This window comes from Zerene cesonia, chromosome 28 (genome assembly GCF_012273895.1).
Source record: "Zerene cesonia ecotype Mississippi chromosome 28, Zerene_cesonia_1.1, whole genome shotgun sequence".
Taxonomy (NCBI): Eukaryota; Metazoa; Arthropoda; class Insecta; order Lepidoptera; family Pieridae; genus Zerene; species Zerene cesonia.
In genome coordinates, this window is record NC_052129.1 from 1550450 (window position 1) to 1576812 (window position 26363).

The 26363-nt window shown below is 33.4% G+C and overlaps 1 protein-coding gene across 3 annotated transcripts in view; it reads right to left on the reverse strand.

The window, feature by feature from the left end:
* Positions 1-26363, reverse strand: part of LOC119837572 (zinc finger protein rotund-like) — a 137610-nt gene that overhangs the window by 63859 nt on the left and 47388 nt on the right. For 2 of the 3 annotated variants that reach the window (XM_038363199.1, XM_038363198.1), the window contains exons 4-6: positions 11004-11084; positions 6174-6285; positions 5307-5446 (exon numbers count right to left, since the gene is read on the reverse strand). In XM_038363199.1, coding sequence (XP_038219127.1) covers positions 5307-5446; positions 6174-6285; positions 11004-11084 — 333 coding nt within the window. The remainder of the gene's footprint in view (positions 1-5306; positions 5447-6173; positions 6286-11003; positions 11085-26363) is intronic. The other variant, XM_038363200.1, reaches the window with a different exon arrangement.

Consider the following 26363-nt stretch of genomic DNA (forward strand, 5'->3'; position numbering starts at 1 on the left):
ACTAATTAAAGAAACCAACATGACTCAACTAATTAAATTAAATAATGCAATGTTATTCAATAGTATCTTTACAATTTATGCGATAATTGACGCGTTTTATTATGATAACTACCTACAACTATTTAAAATTCCATAATTAGTAATCCAACACGCAATTTGCAGCCATTTTGCTTATCAATTTTGACATGTTCTAGGACTTAAAATATAAATAGAGTGAAAATGATGAAAATTTGCTATAATGACATTAATGATTATAAAAAAATATGATCAAAGCTCAAGGATCAAATCGATACTCTTAAAATTTTTTTTTTTGCCTTTATTTATTATTATACGACTATATTTATATGGTTTACCCACTTATAGAATGGTGCAAAAAGATAAGTAATCCGTTAAAAAGTTTTTAATTTCTAAACGCGTAAAATCAAACACAAGAAAATACCAGATAAGTGTTCTTTTACAAGTCGATAGTTTTAATTGAATGAGTGATGATCTGTTTTGTTTAAATTATTGCAACTTTCATCCAAATACTTTTAGTCATTCTAGCGTGATTGGGTAACAAACGCAGACAATCTTACCAGTGGCGTAGCTATCATAGGGCCAGGTGGTGCAGTGCACCAGGGCCCCGGAGCTCAGGGGGCCCTCTAACCTCAGCTTTGAAAGAGGGGAGGAACGCGGAAAGAGGGGAGGAGGGCCCGATTCTTTCCCTATGCACCAGGGCCCTTGTCCCCCTAGCTACGCCACTGAATCTTACACATTAAATGTGAGCTTGTAAACATATCCTCATAGAAATAAGATGTTTCACCGATCAATCCACCACGATAAAAAGTACTACTTTCAAGTCACTTACTAAAATGTCACTTTTTAGCCAACAAACTATATCCTGGCACAAAAACATAACATGAAATGTGACGTGTAACCAAGACAAACAAACAAAATAACAACACACGATGATGATACGAGTATTTGTAAGGATTTGCTTTATTTAAAGTAAATATATGTATTTTTATAGTATTATAGTAATGTGTTTTAATAAAATGAAAAGTGTTGTTAGTATATAAATTATTAAATAGATGTTTTTAACTCCATGATATTTCAAGTTACCAAAAGTTGCACTACCCTGAATCGGCACCGAAAGCGGGCTAGCGGTTCGGCGGAATGCGAAAATTTACACAATAGCAATAAGTATCAACCGATCCAGCTTTTTGTCCGTCCGTCCGTCCGTCCGACCGGCCCGGTATGCGCTATTTTTGCGATGACATTCTTCCTACTGTTTTGATTAACCACGGCCTAAATGACTCTTAGTTTTTCGCGAATATTCGCTTTTCATTTTGTATCTGTTGCTATGGCGATAACTATAACGAACTAGCTGGAGCCTGCGGCTTTACTCGCGTGGTATCCGGTACATAACCTAACAGAGGATTTTGTGTGAAAGAGTTACAAACATCCATACATTTTAACTAACTTTCGCGCTTATATTAGTAGGGTAACTTTATTGATTGGATTTAATTAAATCCCTTCTAATATTATTAATAGGGCAGTAACTCCGACTGTCCGTCTCTTCTTCACGCCTAAATCAAACAACCGATTTGTTAAAATCTTGTTACCAAGATAGCTTAAGACCTGAGAAACGAGGTTTAATCCGGTAAACCCCCGGTGAAAACATTATAAATTACATACAAACCTCCTCTGTATAATATTAGAATACATTGCATCATTCATTTGTTACGGTTAAACGACTGTACAGATTAATATAAAATTTTGAACACAAACATGCATTAATTAGAGAAAATAAATGCAAATATTATATAATTTTATTTTCGCTCATGTCCCAAACCCAGACAAACTAGTATTTTGTAATTGTCTTTAAAAGGGAAGGGAAAGGGAGTTTTGAGCAAAGTTATTTGGATATTGCTAATTATCATTAATACAATAATTAACCTTGCATTTTATGTTTGTTTGTTTGAAATCGCAGTACGATGAGCAAAAAATTAATGGACAATTAAATCAATGCGGGATAAGGTACCGTTAGTATAAAAATCTGACCCAAGTATTTTAATATAACAAATAAATAAAAATCGTAATTTACTCTCTTATGTTTATTTATTAAAACCGTGAAAATTTGCTAAGATGTATGTTTGTTTGTTGCTCTGTCACGCGAAAACCACTGAACGGATTTAGATGATACATGGCAGTGTCGTAGCTTATCTATCAGAATAATATATAAGACCTAGTAGTATCAAGTTATCTGACTAAACAAAAACTTGCTCAAGCCCACCAGTTTATCCACGGATGAAATCGCGCGGCACAACTAGTGATAATTAAAAAAATAACTCAGGCGTCATATGGGAAATGTTACATCATTTTTTCTAGGGCTAGTAGGTAAGTCATTACAAGGTATTTCTATAAAGGGATAATTACTTATTTAAAGGCAATAATGATTTGCCCTCCATACCTTACGTTGTGTGTTAATTCCATACGTTTAAGTAAATAGATGTTTGCATAAAACGATTAAAATATATAAGACATAATGTTGAAAGCTAGCGATGTAAATACTTTAAGTTAAGTCCGAGTCAGTCCTGTCCAACTTACTCAGCTTTATAGTATGAAACCGTCTAAGTTAGTTCATTAATATTCGTTCATACTTTTGTTGCTTTTTTCAAACGCGGTTAAGTGATTCTTTTAATGTATCTATTACCGTCAAATGAAAAAAAAACAAATATATCTTCATTCTACTCATCTAAAAACATATAGCTTTTAAACCTTAACTTATACAGAACATCGGTAATACGAAAAAAATAAATAAACAGCAATGACATTTATTTGATTTTTAGTTAGACCTTTACAAGAAAATTGTGAATAAAAATGTGTAAGAAGGCTAGTATAATATTACGATGAAAAATTAATAAAAAATCTTAATATGTACGTGAAATGACTAATTTCTTAGTTTTAAGACTATCTTTTTAACCCAATTTAGGTGAAAGCAAAACATAAGACATTGGATACAACCATATTAGTATTTTCTTGTGTTTGATTTTACGCGAGTATTATACATTTAGAAATTTAAAAATTTTTAACGGATCTTAAACGCGATTTATTCACTACATTATTAACCCGACGTTTCGAACACTTTACAGCGGGCGTGGTCACGGGGAGACATGAATAAATCGCGTTTAAAATCCGTTAAAAAGTTTTTAATTTCTATATACAATCATATTATTCCTTAACCAAACTTGGCCTTGTAACCAAGCACTTAAATTCAAATTGCTTATATCATATCGGAGATAATTCGCACAAAAGGAAAGTATGATAAAATCGAATTTCCCGCAAATCGTTTCTGCGAACCGTACCTACACTAGCGAATTGAATTTTGATGAGTGACAGCCGGCCGTCTCATTATCATTTTGCCATCGACGCCATTTTTAAAAAATTTGTGTCGTTAAGGCGCGTTTACAATGCATACTTAATTATATATAGTACACTGGCTTTAACTCGCGGCGTCACTCGCCTGGTACAGATAAAAAGTAGTTTATGTGTTATTTATAATCTATCTAATCCTATAATCCTACTTCCTAGTCTTACTAATATTATAAATGCGAAAGTTTGTAAGGATGTGCGTGTGTTTGTTACTCTTTCACGGAAAAGCCACTGAACCGATTGCAATGAAATTTGGTACGTAGACAGCTGGACAACTGGAATAACATATAGGCAACTTTTTATCCCGATATTCCTACGGGATACGGACTTACGCGGGTGAGACCGCAGGGTGCAGCTAGTATTCCTATATTATTATAGGACAATTTTCATACAGATACGATAAGCCGAAAGAGGAATAAACCATACATTCATTATATTATGATAGAGTTAGTCAAGAGGAAGGTTTATATGTAAATTTAATGCATAATTGCACCCGAGCGAAGCCGGGGCGGATCAATAGCAAGTACTAAGAGAGAAGTAGCGGTCAGCCTATAGATGGATACTATATGAGTTTTGGTTATACAGACATACTAGCAGACACGCGTCATCAATAACGCGGGTCAGCTAGTATGAAATCTAATGAGCTCTTTTAAAAGCATCAATGAAAAAAATTATACACATAAATACTAAGTAGGTATATAGGACAGGTAAATTTAAAATTTTTTGTTTGTTTTTTTTTCAGATTTTCTAACTTAACGCCGCGGGCGATAAACATTCTATAATTTACACTTTTGAATATTTAATTTTTCTCCACTGTTTATTAAAAGTAAAGATTGTCTTTCATATTAATTATTGTGTGTAAACTCGCCTTAACAACCAGTCATTGTTTCGTATCAACCGATTATCAGATCCGAGAGCCAGTTTTAAGAACCTATCGAGGTATTTGGTTTCATACAGCGGAGTATATTAAGGAAATGCTTGGAGAAAATACATTTTCTTATGAGGAAGTTAATTTTATTTAATTATATGCTTTTTATTGCGTAGTTGTGACATTACGATATAGTCTTAAATTCGATTCGGAGGTAAAAATGCCCCGTTGGTGCGGTCAGTAAAATTAGTAAACGATTTGCTCGCTTTGCTACCGGAGACAGATTTATTTAATACGTCCTTGAATATATATAAATCAAATGTTTTAAAATATTTAAGTGTAAAATGAAAATTGTATACTATTTTTTATATTTTTTCATGCAAACGAAACATGTAATGCTTTGGGGTAAAACCTGTAAATTACTTGTTACTGTATAAATAAATAAATAAATAAATTCATGCATCAAGGCTTTTAATAAGGATATTTTAGTTATTATAAGCGAATTTGGTTTATTACGTTAGAGTCATTTCCTAACATCATGAATGATCACCTTTTTTATGTCATAGCGGGCAACTGAGCTGGTGCTTCGCCTGATGGTTAGTGATCACCATCCACAAACATTAGGTAGTGCTTCTGCGGATGCGCTGTCCGCTTTTAAAGGGTAAGGGAAGAGGAAAGGATTGACGACTGGAAAGAAGGAATGGACTGGGACGGGTGTAAAGGACGGGCGTCCGGCTCCCCCACTCACCGTACGAAACACAGTGGCATACCACTAAGCGCTTCCTATCAGGCGACCCACCAGCTCCATTGTTCACAATAACAAAAATCAAATCGAATCTTGGTTCCGGGACGTCAGTTAAAAAATACACAAGTCTTATCGTACCTGTGGTTTGAAAATGTCTCGGTCTGGCAGGACACAGAAGGCTGATCACCTACTTGTCCATAAAGAAAATCGATCAGTGAAACAGATGTATATCATCTGCCCCATACCCCAGTACACGGAACTTCACAAAAAAAATCGTACCTGTGGGCACATCTTGCAGTGATACTTCCTCGCGTGTGCGTGCAGCGGTTGTAGCTTCGTGGGGCCCTTGCCCAGCGGCTGAGGGACCACCAGCAGCCCACTGCCCGTGTTGCCCCCCACTGGCGATGAGGATGACGACCCTGGAAGGTATGGGTTTATATGTCACACGTTTATTTTTTTATTTTGTCAATCAACATTTATTCACAGTGATTCTTAATATAAATATTATAATGTTCTTTAGAAAAGTAACAGATAATTAAAGGTTAATACAGTGTGCACAAATTTAACAGACCTTTTTCTTAAAAGTAGAATAAATACATATTATTATTACAGATTAGAGTTGAATAGCTAAATACTTCCGATTTATATGTGGTTTCTGGATTAATAGAAAATCTATGTAATTTTAGATGGCATATCATAATGTCTTAGAGCAGGAGTAGTGCCAGTCAGTGTGGAAAAAGGATGGAACTAGGCGATCTGTATAGGTTATTTTTCCCATATTAGAATCTTGCCTAAAGGTTTCTTACATCTGAGAAGCTAATTTATACTCAAGTATAATCACGTAATAGTCTTTCTTAATTCACATTTTTAAGTGATATATAAATAACTTTTATTCATCCACGTTTCGTAACCCTTTAAAGTTAACCTTAATTTGCTTAAGGTATTTTTTGACACAATTCTATTTTAGACAAATAAATAATCGAGTTAACTCTTATAAACACCACTGTCTACATGATACCAACATTAATAAAAAAACAAATATATTCACCAAAAAATTTTTGGCTTTCAAATTGTCAGACGTTTCCTAAGATTTTAAGAAAAGTTTAAAGCCATTAATTACGAGACTTAAATTTTAAATGTAATTACCAGATCGCCCCGGCCCCAGCCCAGTGCCATACAGCATCTGGCTCATGGACTGGTGGTGACCCAGCCTGTCATCAGTCTTCTGGTGGACGCTGCCATCATTTGTCATCTTGGCCTGGAAGAGAAATAGAGAAGAATCGTTCAATTTTTTGTTTAGAACAAAGTGGAATAGAATAGATGTTTTATAAACATTCAATGTCCAAGTAACATATCAAAGTATGTTACGGTAAAGTGAAAAACTTCTTTAATATAGGTATACAGATTTTATTCTTACGTGAGTACATCAGAATTGGTTATTTATTTATTAGGATCACCAACGTGATACACGAAAACATGGATAGAAAGCTTTATCAACTTAAAATTACAGACTTAGCGCATAATTATAGGCAACCAATACTAAATCAAATAAAATTATAATGCTATGATAATTAAAAAATAGCTTATTCGCTACAAGTGCTTATGGATTTAGATGAACCTTGGCGCTAACTCTTATATAATTAATGGTATTTTTATGGTAGAGCAAGCAAAGGTCACCTGATGTAAGCTGGTCATCACCGTCCATAATCACTTGTAACAATAGAGGAGGAAAAATAAAAAATGAAGAACAGTTATCCGAATTGGTCGAGCCGTTCTCGAGTTTACAGTCACCAACGCATTTGACGATCCATTTTTATAAACATACATTACGATACGTGGAACACTCCGTAATATACATGAAAACCTACATTTAAATTTTGAAATTAGAGAATTCCAGAAACCAGCTAACACGATATTAATTAAATTCCATCAAAGGGCAGAACCAAACTAACATTTCGTAACACTCGTAAATTAGTGTGACCACGGTGTCAAATCGTGCGTTATTAATGCATTGGTCCGATTATATTATTGAATTTGGTCACCCTCGCCACTTGCTCTGGGGATGATTAATATTAAAAGTTCACTAAAGTTCTGACCGTGTATATCGAAACATGTACTTTGCAACGCTTACTGCTGTTTTTTATGGTTTTAGTTTATCTCCAACAAAGATACTACAATAAATAGAATACATACCACGTGCAAAATATTTTATAAATTATTCCAAACAATTCCAACGAAATATACACAATAACAGTTAGTTCTCTTTGTATAGATTATTAGACTTCTAGAACAGCATCTGTATGTAAAACAGAAAAAAAAGCTAATTGAGAACCTTCATATTTTGTTAGTTCGCCATGCATATTTATATTAAAAGTCTAAAAGTTTTTAGATTTTAGTACTAGATAATACACTGATTATTACTTAAGAGTAAATCCTAACTTAATCTGATACAAATACGAATAACAATACATTATTCAACAAACATACAAATACATAATAAAAAACTAACAAGGAAAGAAACATTTACCAGTTTAATTATGAAATACATAACTCAAAACTATGGAATAACCAAAAAAAAACAACAATACTAAATCAAAATGTATGCCGCAGTAAACGGGTTAACCAAATTAATTTATCAAAGATAGCGTCCCAAAACAACCCCCGATTCAATTTAACTGATCGAAGGTTTTAGTTCGGGGGAAATGGGTGGAAACTGACCTGCTTCTTAATATATATCATCGTTACCACGTAATTATGGAAATGTATAACCCTAGACGCTCTCCCCCGCTTCGCCAGACTTGACCAAGTGTAAAATAATACTGAATGTCAACGAAACTTTATCATAGAATCTGTTATTTCCTCTATAGGCATATGTAATGTGAGTAAAAAACTGAAAATTATAAAAATTGATTTAGAACGTGAAGCGACGTGACGAATCTTGTTATATTTTGTCAAATAATCTCATCTTAATAAACGTTTCCCGAAAACGAAACTCCAAAAGCGATTTCTTTAAGCTGTGTCGTAAAAGGAATATATCGCGTCAACGTCCGAGCAGCGTGGAATCTTTTTAAAACAGCGCCATCTATCGTGCTTAATAGCAAATTTTGACATAAACTGCGCGCTTGTAACAAATAGTTGTTTTTCCGACCCACTTTCTGCGTTTTAGGGTGAACCGAGATCCGGATTTTTATTTTACGAAGTAAACAACCGGTTTTCTTGTGAAATTTTTATTTTAAAAACACATAAGCTGTAATATATTGAGCTATTAAAATTTTCAAAGACGTAATACTATCGTAAGAATTCAGCTTAAGGTTCCCTCACTCCGTGTCGTGATTAAAAGAACTTATGCTGTGTTGTTAGGATATAAATCTACCTGCAAAATGTTTCAGTTTAAACAATGTGGTTTTATTCTCGCAGGAATCGGGTCTGATGATGGATTCATGTCTGGAGTCTATATCAATAATTCATCATCATCATCATCATCATCAGCCCATATATGTTCCCACTGCTGGGACACAGGCCTCCTATGAGGGTTGGGTATGAGGGTATCAATAATTGTCATTACAATAATTCATAATTTATCATGCTTCATGATAAAAAATAATTTTGAAGCTTCTGGTGTGTGAAAATTTTGGATAAAATATTGATATTTTCATATTTGTAAATTATATAATATTGATTAAGAACATAAAATTGTATTTCATATTAATTTAAACGAATTAAATAGACTTTTTGATTAATAATAACTGTATAACAGCTCTGCACACAAATTCTATATGTATTGACAGTTATTAAATGTTATTTAATTTGATATAGTAAAAAGCACAAAATTTTGTTTCGAAGCAACATAACCTACTACTACATTTTTTTAATAAAACAAAGTGGACGAAGCCGCATGCGACGGATAGTGATAGTAATGCCTACATATTGTGATATAAAAATGCATACAAAGTCAAGTGTAAGTGCTAGGGCGGGTCCTGCGGCGGACAGATTGCAAATGATCCGCTTTGTCCCAACATTGGCCCCCGGGACATTAATAAATTATAACTTTCCATACTTAAGATTCACGAACTAATGGACCATGGCTTATAAGTGAGACGAATGAGTTAAATAGATTTTAACACTAATTAATAAGGACAAAAGAAGAAAAAAAAAGAAATATCCACTTAAAAATGTTTATTAATCGAAACCAACTTATAAAGCACTTAATATTTTTAGGTTTTTACTACCTAAAATCTAAATTAACCAGACTAGGTTTTAGGTAGTAGTTTTTATATTATGGACTTCGGTCTTGATCATCATCTATAACATATAATATTGATATATAACAGGATTTATTATCAACTAGCGCTCCGCCCCGGCTTCGCCCGTGCATATATAGCATATAGGCTTCCTCAATAAATAGGCTGTCTAGGCTAATAGAGAAATAATAGGCACTGAAAGAATTTTTCAAATCGGACCAGTAGTTCCTGAGATTAGTGCGTTCAAACAAACAAACTCTTCAACTTTATAATATTAGTAAATATAGTATTATATAAATAGTAAATATAGTATTATATAAAATAACAACCAATACACAAAAATAAGATTAGTTTATTTATATACACAAATATAAAAATAATATAGAAACTCAGACATTTCAATTCATTGTTTATATAACTAACAACAGAATTTGTATCGTAAAATAGCATATCGCCTAAACCGGGATGAGTATTAACGAATGAAACAATAATACCTTCGATTGCTTTGTTCTCAAAACGTAGATTATATACAAAAGAATATGAAAAATTTCTTATAACTCTTTTTCTTGTAGGTATCATTTATATTTTGAGCAAAAACCATGACATTCCTAATCTAGTTAAAGCAACATAAAGCTACACACCTAATTTAAACAAGCGATAAATTAAACAAGATTACAGCGCTAAAACAATAACTAAACATATACCAAAGCTGCAGAACTATCAATGACTACACCTTCTTAAAGCCACATTATCATTAGACCACTTTTAGAAGTTAGAATAACTATATTACTTAATAACTATATAACTATATAACTTCAACGTCAACTGGAACAAACGTTGTACCAATCCGCCATTTAATAATAAAATATCTTCCTACTAAACCTACTAATATTATAAATGCGAAAGTTTGTAAGGATGTGTGTGTTAGTTGCTCTTTCACGCAAAAACTACTGAACCGATTGCAATTAAATTTGGTACGTAGACAGCTGAACAACTGGAATAACATATAGGCAACTTTTTATCCCGATATTCCTACGGGATACGGACTTACGCGGGTGAAACCGCGGCGCGCAGCTACTCTTTTATAATGCTCTTAACCCTACTTTTTAAACTTAAGTTCATTAAATTATTTGGCGAAACAATCAATAAGTCGACAATCAAAACGTTTATGCAGGTAAAACAAAAGGTTACAATTTCGGGCTAAAATTGCATACAATATAACTAAAAGAATATTTATAACAATAAATGAATGAAGAATAAATGTAAAAACTCAGGTAAAAACGTTAATCAGAGCTCTTTACTGCGGCTAATTAGGCAATTAGTTAATTGAAACCGTTTAGTACATGCTTGTCAAACATTATAAGTGCATGTAATTATCGCATCGCATACGTCCATTCATAAAATTATATGCAAGTGTGGACGATGAATTACATTTATTATGATAGAATTTGTCCCTTAATTTGTCACTAGTTTTGATTGAATTGTTCCTCTTATGTAAAACCGAGCTAATCTCGTTGTGATGGTCTGATGGTAAGCGTTTACCACCGCCCATGAAAAAAGATAGGGCAGCAAACGCCCGCTTTAAGAATTAATGAATAAGTATTAATGGGAAAGGAATTAATTCGATAGGGCGAGGAAATTAAGCCATAAAAATAAACCATATTTCAACCGTCTATTCGTTCAATAAAATCGCTAATTAGTGGTCTAATGAACACGTGGCTTTACTAAATCTCACCTCATAACCCTGCTTGATGGTCATGGCGCCTCGTGGGCGTGACCACGCGGCGTAATCCAAACCATCCTTTTGTTGACAGTGCTGTCGGGTAAATACATTTATTTATTTATTTATTTATTTTTAATATTTTATTGCTCAAACTTAGACAGAAACAAGAAAACAATAAACAGTATAAAAATATCGTTTATACATGAGGCGGCCTTATTGCAAAACAGCAATTTCTGCCAGGCAACCAGGTAGGTAAGTAAATGTTCTACATGTTTACGTTAGCCATTTTTTACCGTCAACGGCTATGTTAGATAGAACGCAAACTTAGTGTGCGTCAGAGAGCTAATCTGACGCTTATGACGCCGAATTATGTCTACACGGTCATATACCGTCGGACAGTGGGATAGCGCTCTGACGCGTGTTAATCACCCGTTCTATCTGACAAAGACATAACTTATGTGTGACTTAACGTATACATTGCCTTAACAAGATAATCTATATAAATGTCTATATAATAAATACAAATGGAATCCCTACCACTAAGTAAAGTTGTCTAATGTTCAAAGAAATATTTAAATCGGTGCAGTATTTTTTGTGTAAACATTATCAATACATACCTACAAACAAATCACTCATGTTTATAATATTAGGATATAGTAATAAATTTTGTTGATTTATTTGTTAGAATTGTGGTTACAAAGTTTTTATAAAAGTTTTAAATATTGACTTTATAAATAATATAAAAAACGTAGTCGAAATAAAAATTACTGTAATAAATCTTAATATCGTTAAAAAAATATTTATCCAGGGATTAAACTAGCTTTGTATTAGGCAAATAGATATTTTCTACATAAACATACGCCATTATCGTACTGTATACTGTTTTATGCCCCCATTTTAGCATAGATGGCGCTATAATCAAATCTCCAGTTTATTATTATTATAATACATAGAGCTTTACAATTTTAAGTATTTGTGTATATTCAAAGAACATTAAGGCTGAGTGCGCTTTCAAAAGCTGCAATAAGCTTTTATGAAGATTTCTTAGCGCGTTCTAGTTTAAAATATGAATGGATATGAAAATATATTTTAATATGCTTTTTATATGAAGAAAGGGGTAAAGATCAGGCTATCAAATTACTCCATTTTACAAATATGATTTATTAGGTTTATTTTAAGATTTTAAGTGTGTGTTTTATTTCGAAATTAGCAGTCCGCCCCGGTTTTACCTATAGCTCTTATATAGTAAAGCATTCCGGGATCACCTACATATTCAACAGTGAAATAATTTTTGAAATCGGGCTAGTAGGTTCTGAGATTACGCCTTCAAACAAACATACTCTTCTCATATTAGTGCGCAACCATACAACGACCTGATAAATTACTTCAAGAGATTCACATGTGCAAACAAACGGAACATTTATATTTGATTTATTATCATCGATGTTTCTAGTACCTACTACAGTTCTATATCGTCATATAGACAGACAGAAGCAATAATTTCAAATTATTGAAGATCGTATTGCCTTCTACGACGTAGTTATGTCATATTTATATATACGTAAGAAAAACGATTTTATATCCGTGACCTCGCTAACATATAACATGTTAGTCCTAAACTCGGACGTCTCTGTCTAGACACGTGTGTGTGAGCGGGACGGGTGGTTCACGTGTGTAGGTGTGCTGCGATAGAAAGGTATGGAGTCGATTGCTATATTTCTTTTAAATAACTGTTTCAAAACTTGAATGAAGTGGCTTTGGATAGTAAATTAACAATCGTGTATGATAATATAAAATGATATGATAAAATAAAAAAAGGTTTGGTAGAATTGTATCAAGAAAATTTAAAACAAAGATCAAGACGTTATTATAATGTTATTTTTAAATTATTACGCTACTCCATGATTAAACGCTTCTTTTAAAATATTGAGACGCTTTAGGATACGTTATATAAATTCAAACATGGATCATAAACCATTAAAATCGATTTTAATTTACATGTTTTAAAATTCTATTGAAAAAAGCTTGCATTAATTTCCAATTACATGTACTTATTCTATTAATATTCGACCTATAAAAACAATACGACCATAAATTAAATTATAATGGTTTTTAAACAGTTTCTTCAGTAGGTATAATAATTTATTTTAATTATCAATTAGATATTCTTGAATAGGTTACGTAGTTAAACATAACGCTTTGTCTTTTATGCAAAGTAAGAGTTCATTTAAAATAATTTATTTAAATGGCGGTTAGAAGAAATCATAAGACGATAATATAACGATGAAGATAAACTTATAAATAATTCTCTCTCTAATCCAATTCTTCTAATTCTAATCTTTTATCTGAATAATCGAATAAAATCGGATATAATTCAGTGCACACAGCATTGAAAATAAGTTTAACGATATTATTTATATGATTATAAATAATGTAAACAAGTATACATGCATTTTTTCAATTACGCTAATTTATTAAAAACATATTCCTAAATTGAAAATTGCCATAATAAAAACAATTTCTACAAAACCATACAAATAGCGTCACAACACCGTCTCCCATCCATTTCCTGTGCCCAAGAAAAACCCACGACACTAGAATTTTTCTTACACGCGCATGTGTGCGTGGCCACGTGTGTGTGTGCGCTGTGCATGTGTGTCGGATAGTAAAATATTATTCCGTGGAGTCTAGAAATAACATTGTATGGATAATCAATAATGGCGAATTTTTATGCTCAAAGCTGAACTTTGAGGCAGGTTCGGGTAACCACTGGGTAAAATATTTATCATTACGTGCTGTCCTAGACAATAATAATGTTTTCGTTCGCGCATAGGACGGTGGGTGAGCAGTTTAGGAGATTAGTATAGACATATATTAGTATTGTGTGATTATAATATGGAATGAATCAGCTGTTTTTAAAGTGTCAAATTTCATTATACAAATACGTGCTGGCTATTTTAAAAGTGTATAATCGGATTGTATAATAAGGTACGTTTTATAACTTACCTAGTAGAATATTAAAACAATACTTAAGTATGTCTAAATAAAGAACTATGGTTAATATGTAGTTAAATATTTATAAACATAAGCTTTTTGTATTCCTAAAATAATATATATACAGAGGAAATATTTGTTTGTTTAGCGAGAACTACTGGATCGATTTTTAAAATTCTTTCACCATTTGAAAGATGCATCTTCGCTGATTGACATAGGCTATATAGGTAGCACAGGCGAAGCCGAGGTAGACCGTTAGTGTTTTTATAAGTAGAATATTTTTTTTTTTCAAATCGTCTGATGGGATCTATAAAAAAATTGATATTTGTCTATATGAAAATTATTATAAACATGTATAAATGCCAATAAAACAAAAACCATATTACAACTAATAAATTATAACAATAAGTAAATAATAGCACATGTCACACCCACAGAACCAAAACAGCATCACTTACAGCGCATCCGTCACCGTCATACGCAGGGTGACACCCTTGAAGGCAATCATTAACATTTGAGGGGTTTGAACTATGTGATAAATGGGATGATAAAATTATTAAAAAATCTTAAGAAAATTGGAAAACATCCAATATTTGAACAAACGGTCAAGTGTGAGTCGGATTCGCGACACTAAGGGCACAGAATACTCAATTTGTAGTACTAGCATAGATATCTAAATATAAGAGTACTATTTAGGTTTCGTACACCCATGTAATTTATGACTATATTTATGCCAAATTTAATCCATATTAAAAAAGCCGTTTTTGCAAAAGAGTACGAATATTCATTCATCTTTTGAAGTAGGAATGGTACCTAGTCTTAAGAGTTAAGATCTAGGATTAGAACTATGAATAAAGAAATAATTAATTAATTACTTATTGCGTTACCTACAACAGTAAACAGCTGCCTTATAGGTAGGTAGTACCAGGCAATCATAACAATAAGAAAGAAAGAAAATACGTTTATTATTACACATACACGAAGTGAAGTATAACAAGGTCACTTGTTATGTACTTAAAATATATATGTGCCTTAATTAGGCCTGCCACTCAGCGTACTAACACTGATTTTCAGTGGATGCCTTATGTCCAATGAAAGAAGCTTTTGTGAATATTGAAACACTAGCTGCGCCCCGCGGTTTCACCCGCGTAAGTCCGTATTCCGTAAGAATATCGCGATAAAAAGTTGCCTATATGTAAGTCAGTTGTCCAGCTGTCTACGTACCAAATTTCAATGCAATCGGTTGAGTAGTTTTTGCGTGAAAGAGCAACAAACACACACACATCCTTATAAACTGTCGCATTTATAATATTAGTAGGAAGTAGGATTGTTCCTTCTTGAGACCATTTTCATACCATCCGAATTGTAGTTAGAAGCCACGTTACGATTTGAAGACTTCACTACGAAATATTGATAAATGGTTGCAAAGACACGCCACACGAGTGTCTCCAAGCGGGAATCTGTCACTGTCAGGGGCAGCGGTATCAGCAGTGTGATTTTAGTGACATTTTTAACGATAGCTTACGAAATAGGGGCTTTTTGGGGGTCCTATCCGATGCGATTTCGTTTTCATATGTGCGAAATATGTAATCTACTGGAGTGAAGCGTTTGTTTGTTGAATAAATTTAAAACTTTACCGATTAAGAATTTTTTTTGTTTTTTTATTCGGTTTTTGATGCTATGTTTATATAAATTATGAGACTTCAGTGTTTGTTCCTAGTTACTTATGCAAAATTGGAATACAAAATAACCTTAATATTTATTGATGTATGACAATTATTTATAAATAATTTAATAATTTAATGTACCCACATTATACTAATTTAACTTCGTTTGGATTGATGCGCTTTTATTAGCACCACCTGTTTGTTTATATGTTTATATCTTTGGACCCACTTTAAGCGCAGAATTAATTCAAACTTTGTTATCTTATCGAGGATCGGTGACAATACAATAATTTCATGAGTTTATCTCTTTAACCTCATTGCATGGATTGAATAATTTCCTTACGTATACTCTGTTTATATTAAGTGAACGCAATTAATTTAATTATTACATAATTACATATTTCATTAGCTTTTCTTTAACTACATTTATTATTGCCTACGTCTCGGGTGGGTCTTGTTATAGTGAACTAGCTAGACCCCGCGGTGTCACTCGTGCGTAACCCGTGTGAAGCTTATGTGCTAACGCAGACTATAATCTATCTCTGTACCAATTTCATACAGATCCGATCACCTGTTTTTGCATGAAACAGTAACAAACATACATACGTATTTTTTTAAACTTTCGCGTATATTGGCAGCTTTAGTAAGTAAGGATAATTAAAAATATTTGGTTTGTGTTCAATCTATGAGTATTTAAACACAATCGATTTTTATAATTAAAATTGGGACGTGTAGGGGAATCCCGGGGCATTACCGGTTGGATTACTCTGTCGACCGGGATAAGATCGAAGCTACTGGTGTAAATGATTAATGTAAACTTAAAATCCTCAGGGTTTCACAGCTTCCTGATATGTTCTGTTTATCTGTCTATTGAGTGTCCGAAAATGATGCGACAAAAAGTGCTGAATAGCCTATCTATATTTTTTTTTTTTTTTTTTTTTTTTTTTTTTTTTTATGTCACAGTCGGCAATGGAGCTGGTGGGACGCCTGATGGTAAGCGCTACCACCGCCCATGAACATTTGTAGAGGCGTAAAGTCGATTACAGACCTTACGCCTCTACAAATGGATTGCCGACTTTAAATTGGGAAGGGATTAAGAAAGGATTGGCGAGAGGAATAAAGGAAAGGACTGGGAAGGGGAAGGAAAAGGATACGGGCCTCCGGCTCCGGCTCCGGCATATAATTTGTAAACTATCATAATGTAAGTTTTAAGTTTAAACTTTATACATAAATGTTGAGACTAACTTTTGGCCGCGGCTTCGCATGCCTTACATTTGGATTAAAACCCCTTTCCCTATATCGTGAATATTTCCTGCTATCTTTGAAATACTTAAATACCTATACTATTTAATGGATTTTGGATAAACCTGCCTCTTGAATCACTCTATCTATTAAATAAACATCAAAATATGTTACGTAATTTTAAAGATCTGTTTTTTATACATTACATACACATACATACTTTTGATTCGTTTGATCAATAAGACATGTTTTGAACGGATTTCTACTCGATTTATTCATTATATTATTTAACCCGATGCTTCGAACACTTTACCGATACTAATATAATGAATAAATCGCGTTTTAAATCTGTTAAAAAGTTTTTAATTTCTACGTATAATACTCGCGTAAAATTAAACACAAGAAAATACTGTGTTTTGAATATATTGTAAGGTTCTTAATTTTTTGCTGATTCAATATTATTCGTTATACGAGTTATGTTATAGATGTCGGTAAAGCTTGAATCACTGTTTTAATTAACTATTAAACACCTCTTTAGATGCTTTGGATGTTTTTGGCAACCGTTAGCAACTCATTTGAAAACCGTTTGTAAACAAACGGAAAGGAAAATAAGACGTTATCATATCAATTAGCCATTGGCTTGGATGTTGGATGAAATTAGCGAGATGAGTTGCTCCCTCCGCAAGATGGATGGCCGTAAGGGGAGGTCTGTGTGCGCCGAATTTGGGAACTTTCTAGAATATTTAAGTTTACTTGAGCTCTGACGAGGAAAGACATGATGTCATTATAGTAGTAGCATACATTACAATTTGGTAATATGGTTACTATAATTTTAGTTCTCTGTTTTATGTAAAACTGTATGCATAGTGAAGGTTTTTTTTAAACGACTGTATAAGAAGAAGGTTCTTAATTCGAATGTATTTTTTGTGTTTGTCACTATATAACTTTTTACCGTATGAACCGATTGCGATGATTCTTATTCTATTTGAAAGCTTGTGCCTCCCGTGTGTTCCGATTGAAATTTGAACTAGTTTTAGCAATTAGAAGTTTTTGTTTTTGTAAAAAACAATTATTTATTTCTTCGTAGAGGTAAGTCCTTGCTAATTTCTTAAATTGTGTATAAAATTGTGTATTGTGTGTAATAAAAATTATCACGGACAAACTTAAGTCCTGAACGATTCGTCCCAAAGAACCGGCGCGGTACAAATATTACCTATTTCTAAGCAATTGGTCAATGCATTGTATCTCACGCGTCACTTAATTATACTGAGGCGGTTTTTTTCTGTTCGTCCGCCCTTTCATTTGCGATATACTCTTTACAAGTGGATACGATCTATGTGTAGATATATTTATAATAAAACATGCCAAGGATCGATATATACTAATTGATTCTGACATGAGATATTTTTTTTTGTTTGACAATTTATTGAATTTAAACATTGATCAAGATTATTTAAGGGCCATAGTATACATTTTTTCCGTTTAATAAAACGTCGCATTACAGTTTTGACTGTTCGAGAGCTTGACAAGGGATAAGGAAGTAAATCTTCTTAATACATATTGTGTATACTAAAAAACTCCGCGATGACAATCTTACAAAAAAATTGTTTAAAAAAACATAAGAGGTGTAGCGGTAAGGTAGCTCTATAGAAATAATGTCTTTGAATGTGGCGAAATATGTAGATGGATATAACAGTGTTGATACTTTCCAGTTAATTATGAATATAATATAATAAAAAAAATTATATAATTATGAACACATAGTTGAATTGACAACCTCCTTTTCGAAATCGGCTGACAAGAGACACAAGGACGACCAAACATTTATGTTCAAGCGATTTCGCTAACAAATAAATATATAAACAAACCTGCTACAGTTCGATAATAGGTACATTCGATTTCATTCCAACAGGAATTAGGATATGTAAGATAAACAGAGATATGTGTAATTATTGAAAAGGAAGTTGGTAGCAAAACATTTTTCACTTTTATTTGTAACGCCTGTGTTTAAATATTTAAATTCACTTTTAACACGCAGAAGGCGCGTCCATCCGACGTTAAGAAATTACATTAGGATACATACATCATTTGAAATGGCGAATTTCGCAAACGATAAACGGTAAACAATATTAAATGCATTATTGCGAGATCATCGGCGAATTTCGTTTGAGAAAATTCTAATTGTTTTTTTTTAGATCGAATTTAAACGTATATTAAAATAACAAATTAGGGAATTGATTAGAATACCGAATCCTTCTGTAAGTAAGGATGTGTGTGTTTGTTGCACTTTCGCGCAAAACTACTAAACTGCAATGAAATTTGGTACGTAGATAGCTGGGCAACTGGAACTTTTCATCCCGATATTCCTACGGAATACGGACTTACGCAGGTGAAATCGCAGGGCGCAGAATATTTCGATCTTCTAAATATTAAATAAATATTCATATATATTTTCGTACCGTTAAGCAAAATTGCTCTGAATCTTTATTATATGTTAAAATATTAAAGATACGTTCTTTAACAGCGTAGGTTGAAATTTATGTGTACAATTGTTCATTTAAAGCAACAACGTGTTAAGTATCAAGATTATTTGTATTTCTGAAGTACAACCCTTCCCTACCCAACTATAAGACGTTAAATGAAGTTATGTCCCCAATAATAAGCCGTTGGACTGTATCATTGTCGAATACATCATAATATTGCATTCTTTTATTATTTATTGGTTTACGTTTTAATTTTTTTTGCAACGCGAAGACATAATTTAGAGGCAAAGTTATAAAGAACAACCCTTGCGTCCGCTCGTCCGTGAATTTTATAGTCTTCAAAACAGATGAGCTAAAAATGACGCGTTTTGTATGTTTTTTATAATGTGAAAAAATCCGTTTTTCTTTCCATATTGTAAAAAAATACTGAAGGAATTAACACTTTTAAACGGATTTAAAACGAGATTTATTATATTATCTAATCCAACGTTCCGAACACTACAGCGACCGTGGTCATGGGGTAACTGAAGCTGATCACGCTTTTTAATACTCGGGTCGAATGTGACCTGATGTGACCTTGAACAATATATATTACTATTAAAAAATCGCGTGCGCATGTTGATCTAGTTCTTTTAAATCGTTTCACTCATAATTTATTAATAAATTATGCTTTAATAGAAGCAATTCATATATATAGCAGTGGTGGCTCAGTGGTAAGAACCTCGGACTTCAAAATCGACAAGTCGGGGTTCGAGATCGGGTGAGCGTGCAGGAAGTAAATTGATTTTTCAAATTATCTGCACATGTGGATAACATCACCACTGCTTAAAACGGTGAAGGAAAAACATCGTGAGGAAACCGGCATGTCTAAGAATCAAAAGTTCGACGACATGTGACATCTGCCAACTCGCACTTGGCCAGCGTGGTGGATTATGGCCTGAACCCTCATAGAAGGCCTGCGTCCCAGCAGTGGGAACATATAGGAGCTGATGATGATGAACAGAAGTAATTCAGATTTATAATCGTCAAACCCTATCCAAATCTTTAGACCTTCCCCAGTCTGATATCTACAGCCATACATTAGGAGTATTTATTATACAATACGCTTAACGGCCCGTTTCCTTTTCCTCACCCTTCCCAAACCATTTCTTCTTTCCGGTTGTCAATCCTTTCCCTAACCCTTAGCCTATAACACGGACAGCGCAACGCGGCGGCACTACCTTATGAATGTTCATGGGCGGTGGTGATCGCTTACCACCAGGCGAAACACCAGCTCAGTTGCCCACTATGACATAAAAACATCTGACATCGTTTTTAAATACCAATCTACTTTTATCCTATCGAACGAATCGCGCCAAAGGTGTAATAAAATAGTTATGTCTCTTGATTGAACCGGAACTTTCTGGTTCCTTCTGGCATCCACTGGGTAATATTAGACGGACAACTTTATGAGGACAAGTTGTTAAGGGCGGTAGGTTCGATTTTATTGAATTACGAGCTGTGGCCCGCAGCTTCGACTGCGCGATCTTAATAAATTTTCATGCTACAAATTTTCCCGTAAAACATGTTAGAATTTGTCATAACATCTATCTGCATGCCAAATATCACCCCGATCCGTCCAGTGATTTGGGCGGTGCGTTGATAGATTTATTTAACTTATATATATTTTGAAGGTGAGAAAATAAATTCATTTGATGTTAAGAATAAAACTTATTTAAAAGCATTGTCGTTAATTATTTTGAAACGGCTTCAACAAGGCCAGGCTTTATAGGAAATCTCACGGGACCGGGATATATGTGGGGAAACCCTGGGACTGTATATCCTTTACCTTAAGTTCTGTTTAATACTTTTATCGGGATATGATCAATCAGAATGTGTATATATAGGTACATTTATTCAAAATGATATTGGGATAAATATAAGATGAATATGAATAAATCATTCTCTTGAGAAAATATGTATATTGTAGGCCTTTCAATGACATCACAGTTAAAAAGAGAAAAGCAAATATTTATTTCTAGTTTGTGATTCGAATACTCCCAGTAAGAAAAAAAAATCTATTCTATATTCTTCAAAATTTCTATCTCCTCGTGACCACGCTCGCTGTAAAGTGTTCGAAACGTCGGGTTAATAATATAATGAATAAATCGCGTTTAAAATCCGTTAAAATGTTTTTAATTTCTAAATGTATAATACTCGCGTAAAATCAAACACAAGAAAAAGAATTCTAGTTTTAGAAGTTTCGCTTTTTCATAACACTATAAATGTAGAAATAAAATATGTAAAAAGTTATAAAAAGGCAGAAATTAATGAAATGTCTGAATATGTGTCTGTATATTCGTGTGTGTGTGTGTGTATGTGTGTGTGTGTGTATCAATGGTTAACGAATTATCTAACCTATCGAAACCGCGCAAAATGACGACATCCAAGTTAAAACCAATGAAACAGCAAAAAAATAATAGAACAAAACGCATTATCGTTTACAATAAACAAGGAAATTAGAACTAGGGTGTCCGCGATTAATCCGCCAAATTAGACTTGTCCCGGGCAAAATCGATTAGGGGCCGAAACTTGGGGCAATTCGCAACGAGTCCGCATCACAGCCAAGATAAACATGCCTGGCTTTTTTTTCCTCACAGCAAAGACATTAACCAAGGATGGTGGGTGACCACACGTTTGGTGTTATGCGGACTACGTTTTGTAAGTTTTCTATGGAGTATATTAAGGGGTATATATATGTTATGTGTTGCAGAAACGATTATAACTTGTAATTATTTACTTGATGAAAAATTAGTTTAATACTTATGTTAATATTAATAATACATGTGAAAATGTTTGAAATTTTTTTATAAATGTTATAAGTAATAGTATAAAATAAAGTCTCTCCCGATGTAGGCCTGTTTGCCTGTCTCTGTGTGCTTTGATCTTTAAACGCAACGAATTTGATGCGATTTTATTTAATAGAGTGATTCAAGTGGAAAGTTTTAGAACACAATTGGTTAAGTTTTATATAAAGAGAGCAAACCGCGGTCGGAAAGCTCGACATATAATAATAAGATGGCATTAGTATCTTGCCATATAGTGAAATAACAAATAATTAATGTATAAACAACTAAAATTACATGTTTTCAACATTTATTGTATATTATATTAGTTTATGTTAAAGTAAATGATGTTTTAATTATAGTTGTACTTGAATCAGTATGTAACTTGCTTAGTTTATACCTTAATTACTTAGATCAACTTATGGTACATACGTGATGAATTGAGCAGTTTTATGACATTTAAATTGGTGACTTAGTATGAAACAATGTCGTTTTCTGCTTTTTGTGCCTGTATGTAAATATTTAAAATATACACAGATTTCGATGGGTTTTTTTTAGAGATAGAGTGAATCAAGGTACGGTTTGTACATATCATGTATTATTGCACCCAATCCTTTCGAAATACACACACACACACATGGACAATAAACGTCATATAGAATAACGGTGTAATTACAAAAATGTCAAAATATATAAAATACTTGATATAATTTTTTATACTTTTACTTAAAAGGAATTAGGTCCGTCTGTCTTTATATTACTATTTTAATTTTTTTTAAGTTCAATAAATTTTATTTACATTTAAAACCCATACACATCAGTCCCGAAACATTCAAAATCATATACACCCAATTCCCGATGTCATTAGACCGCACGAAGAGGGCGTCATTACTGCGATGAGTAGAGCGTCCATTAATCTTCCCAGACCGGTCTCCGGGCTGTCAAAATTGTGGACACCGTAGATATGTGATCGGCCATTGTTGTTTTCATTTGTTTTCGACAAACGGGTAGTGTTTTAGTGATTAGATTAATGTTGGGGAATTATGTGTCAATGGGTTTAAGGTACGTTATAGGTGCGAATAGGTAAGTCAATAGATTAATAGGTATTTATCAATTTAACTAGATCTTAACTAGCATTTCGCAGGTTTTTAAGACGTACTTATCAATTTAACTAGCATATCTAGCCTATCTAAGCGCACTAGCATTCCGCAGGTTTGCCCGCGTAGCTAAAAGAAATTCCCTTGAGAATGAAATGTATCACCGCCTATAAGTGGCTAATGTCACTCTCTGGCTTCCTATCTCCAGGAATAAAAAACCAAGTTTTTTTTAAGAATTGAAGAACATCACGAGGCGAGTTTCGAGGCCGCGCCATTTTGCCGTTGCTACTACTTGTCAAAATGATGATTCAAAAAAATTATTCTACTTATATTATAAACGTGAAATTTTGTAGAAGAATGGATGGATTTATGTATTTATGGATGTTTGTTACTCTTTCACGCAAGAATTACTGAATCGATTGAAATTTGGTACGTAGATAGATAGACAACTGGAATAACACATAGGCAACTTTTATCCCGATATTCCAACGGGATGCAGACTTACTCTTAAATTATTTATAACGCTATAAAATAAAAAAATTACATAAAAATCATGTTATAAAATCGCTCAGTTGCGACGTGAATGAAAAATAGAGAAACACACTTTCGAATTAACAAATTTTAGTTAGTATACGGATAGACACAGTTGTCATGACGACGATCAAGACGATGACATCGTTTGGAACGTCATTTGTGACAGACATTTTTAAGTCTTTAGTTTCGTTAAAAATTAAAAAATGCTATCTATCTATACATAAAAGCGCGATTTTTTCGTTATTAAAAACCGTAGAAATTACAATAATTAAGTATATTAATTATCGTCTTATTCCAGAGCATTCTAGTTTATACTTGAACATCTATTTATCACAGGATAGGGGTTCTGTTAGTTTGTTCAGTAGCACCTATTTCATGCTCGGACCAAGGTCCTAGGGGATTTAAGCTTTTAGCGCATCAATGGTAGAAATATAAACAAGAATATATCGACTACTTGACAACTTTCCTTATGAATCTAGTTAAGATGAACGAATAAAGCTTTGATATTTTGTGAGAAACAAATGAAATATATAGATACAGTACATATCATCATCATCAGCCCATATCATCAGGCATCCTGTTATAGGGTTTTATCATATTCCACCACGCTGGCCAAGTGCGGGTTGGCAGATGTCATATGTCGTTGAACTTTTGATTCTCGGACATGCCGGTTTCCTCACGATGTTTTCCTTCACCGCTTCGAGCAGTGATGGGGATAGTGCAGATCGTCTGAATTTTCGACAGGAGTCCGAGGTACTAACCACTGAGCCACTACTCTTTGAAATTAAATATTAAGTAGCTATAATCTATAATGATATGAAATGATAAGAATAGAGTGTATGTGTGTCACTCAAAGGCCGGCAAAGCATTACATCATCCGTATTACAAGTGTTTATGGGCGATGGCAACCTCAAGTGGCCCACCTGCTCCTTTGCTTGCTCTGCCATAAAAAATATATTATAAAACATTTTTTTTCCACAAGCTCAAACAAACACTTAAATAAGCAACGACATAAAAACAACTTTGATTTCAATACATAGGTACATATGCTTACGAAAGTCAATGCATATGTATAAACTCGATAAAAACATGTTATTTAAACAACAAAACTTAATTTATTACTTCAGGCGTGTTATAAACAGCCTCGACGTTACAGTTGCCGATATAAATGTAACATCGCTTATACAAAATTAATAAAACGTGCAAAACGCTCGCGGCAAAAAGCATAACCAGTGATCCCACACTATTGAATCCATTATTTCTTACCCCACATACCGTTTAAATACATAATAATTAAATACGCAAAGGAAATATCCCCGAGCGTGTTCTGAATAAAAGTTCCAGTAGTCATAATTAATATTCAATAATAGCATAATAGATTGCTGCCAAATCAAGCGTTAATCCCACAACCTTTGGACACACGCGATACATCGAACCACCGCAACTGAACGCAGAAGTTATCCGCAAACAAATTCGTCAATGCATCAAACATACTTTGACGATCGCGCCGCATAGAGATGGGGTAAAAGAAACAATGGTCGCCTCTTTCTCGATTATAAACGATTAAGCAATATGTCTTATTCAAATATGTTCACGTGAAAAATCGATTTTGACAGACGGTAATTAAGAGGATACCGATTTGTTAGCCGGCTGCATCGCATTATGCGATTTTTAATCGATTCAAGTCGGTTGACTGATTAGCAATGAATTCTGTGAGAATTGTAATTCCTGCAGTGATAGGCATGATTCGAGCGATCATTTATTAGAATAATCGAATTAATCGTATGAGGGCTCGTAATGTTGCATAATTTTTCATGTGAGAAGATAATTACGCAATGTGAATGTTTTAATTTAATGTGAACAAGAATGGCGTGTCTATTGAAATTATTGTTTGCTATTCTAAACGGTTTGAGGAAATTGATAGATAGACACACAGAAAACTATTTTCATGGAGAATGTTTTTATTTTTCAAAATATTTTAGTAACAATTAATGGGAATTCCGTGATAAAAAAAACACTGTTATTTTAATCTTAATTAATTTGATGAAACATGTATTTTTGGCGCCTAAAGATTTTACACATAAACGATCCTCTTGAATCAGTCTATCTATTAAAAAAATCTATCAAAATCCGTTGCATAGTTTTAAACACAAACTACATACAGACGCGGGAAGCGACCTTTATACTGAAGTGATAATAAAAGATCCGTAACTTGTCACGAGTAAAAATTAAAAAAATCCCGTTGCCCTCGCGATTATTACAAAAAAGACAATATATAACAAAAGCGAATAAAACACACAGTCACTATACTAAATTGATACATTTGACAACGCTCAAATCCAGGCAAGTACCCCAGGCGGGCATTTTTTACTCCCATCATATCGTAGTTAGCATTCTACAACAATGTGTGCAAGTAATTTTTTACTCGTAAGTCAGTTTGATTGTATTTTTGATATATCAATGCGGTATTGTGTGTCGGTTTGTATACGGTGTGAAACACACGGCCCTTTGTTGATCGCTTCGCGGGCTT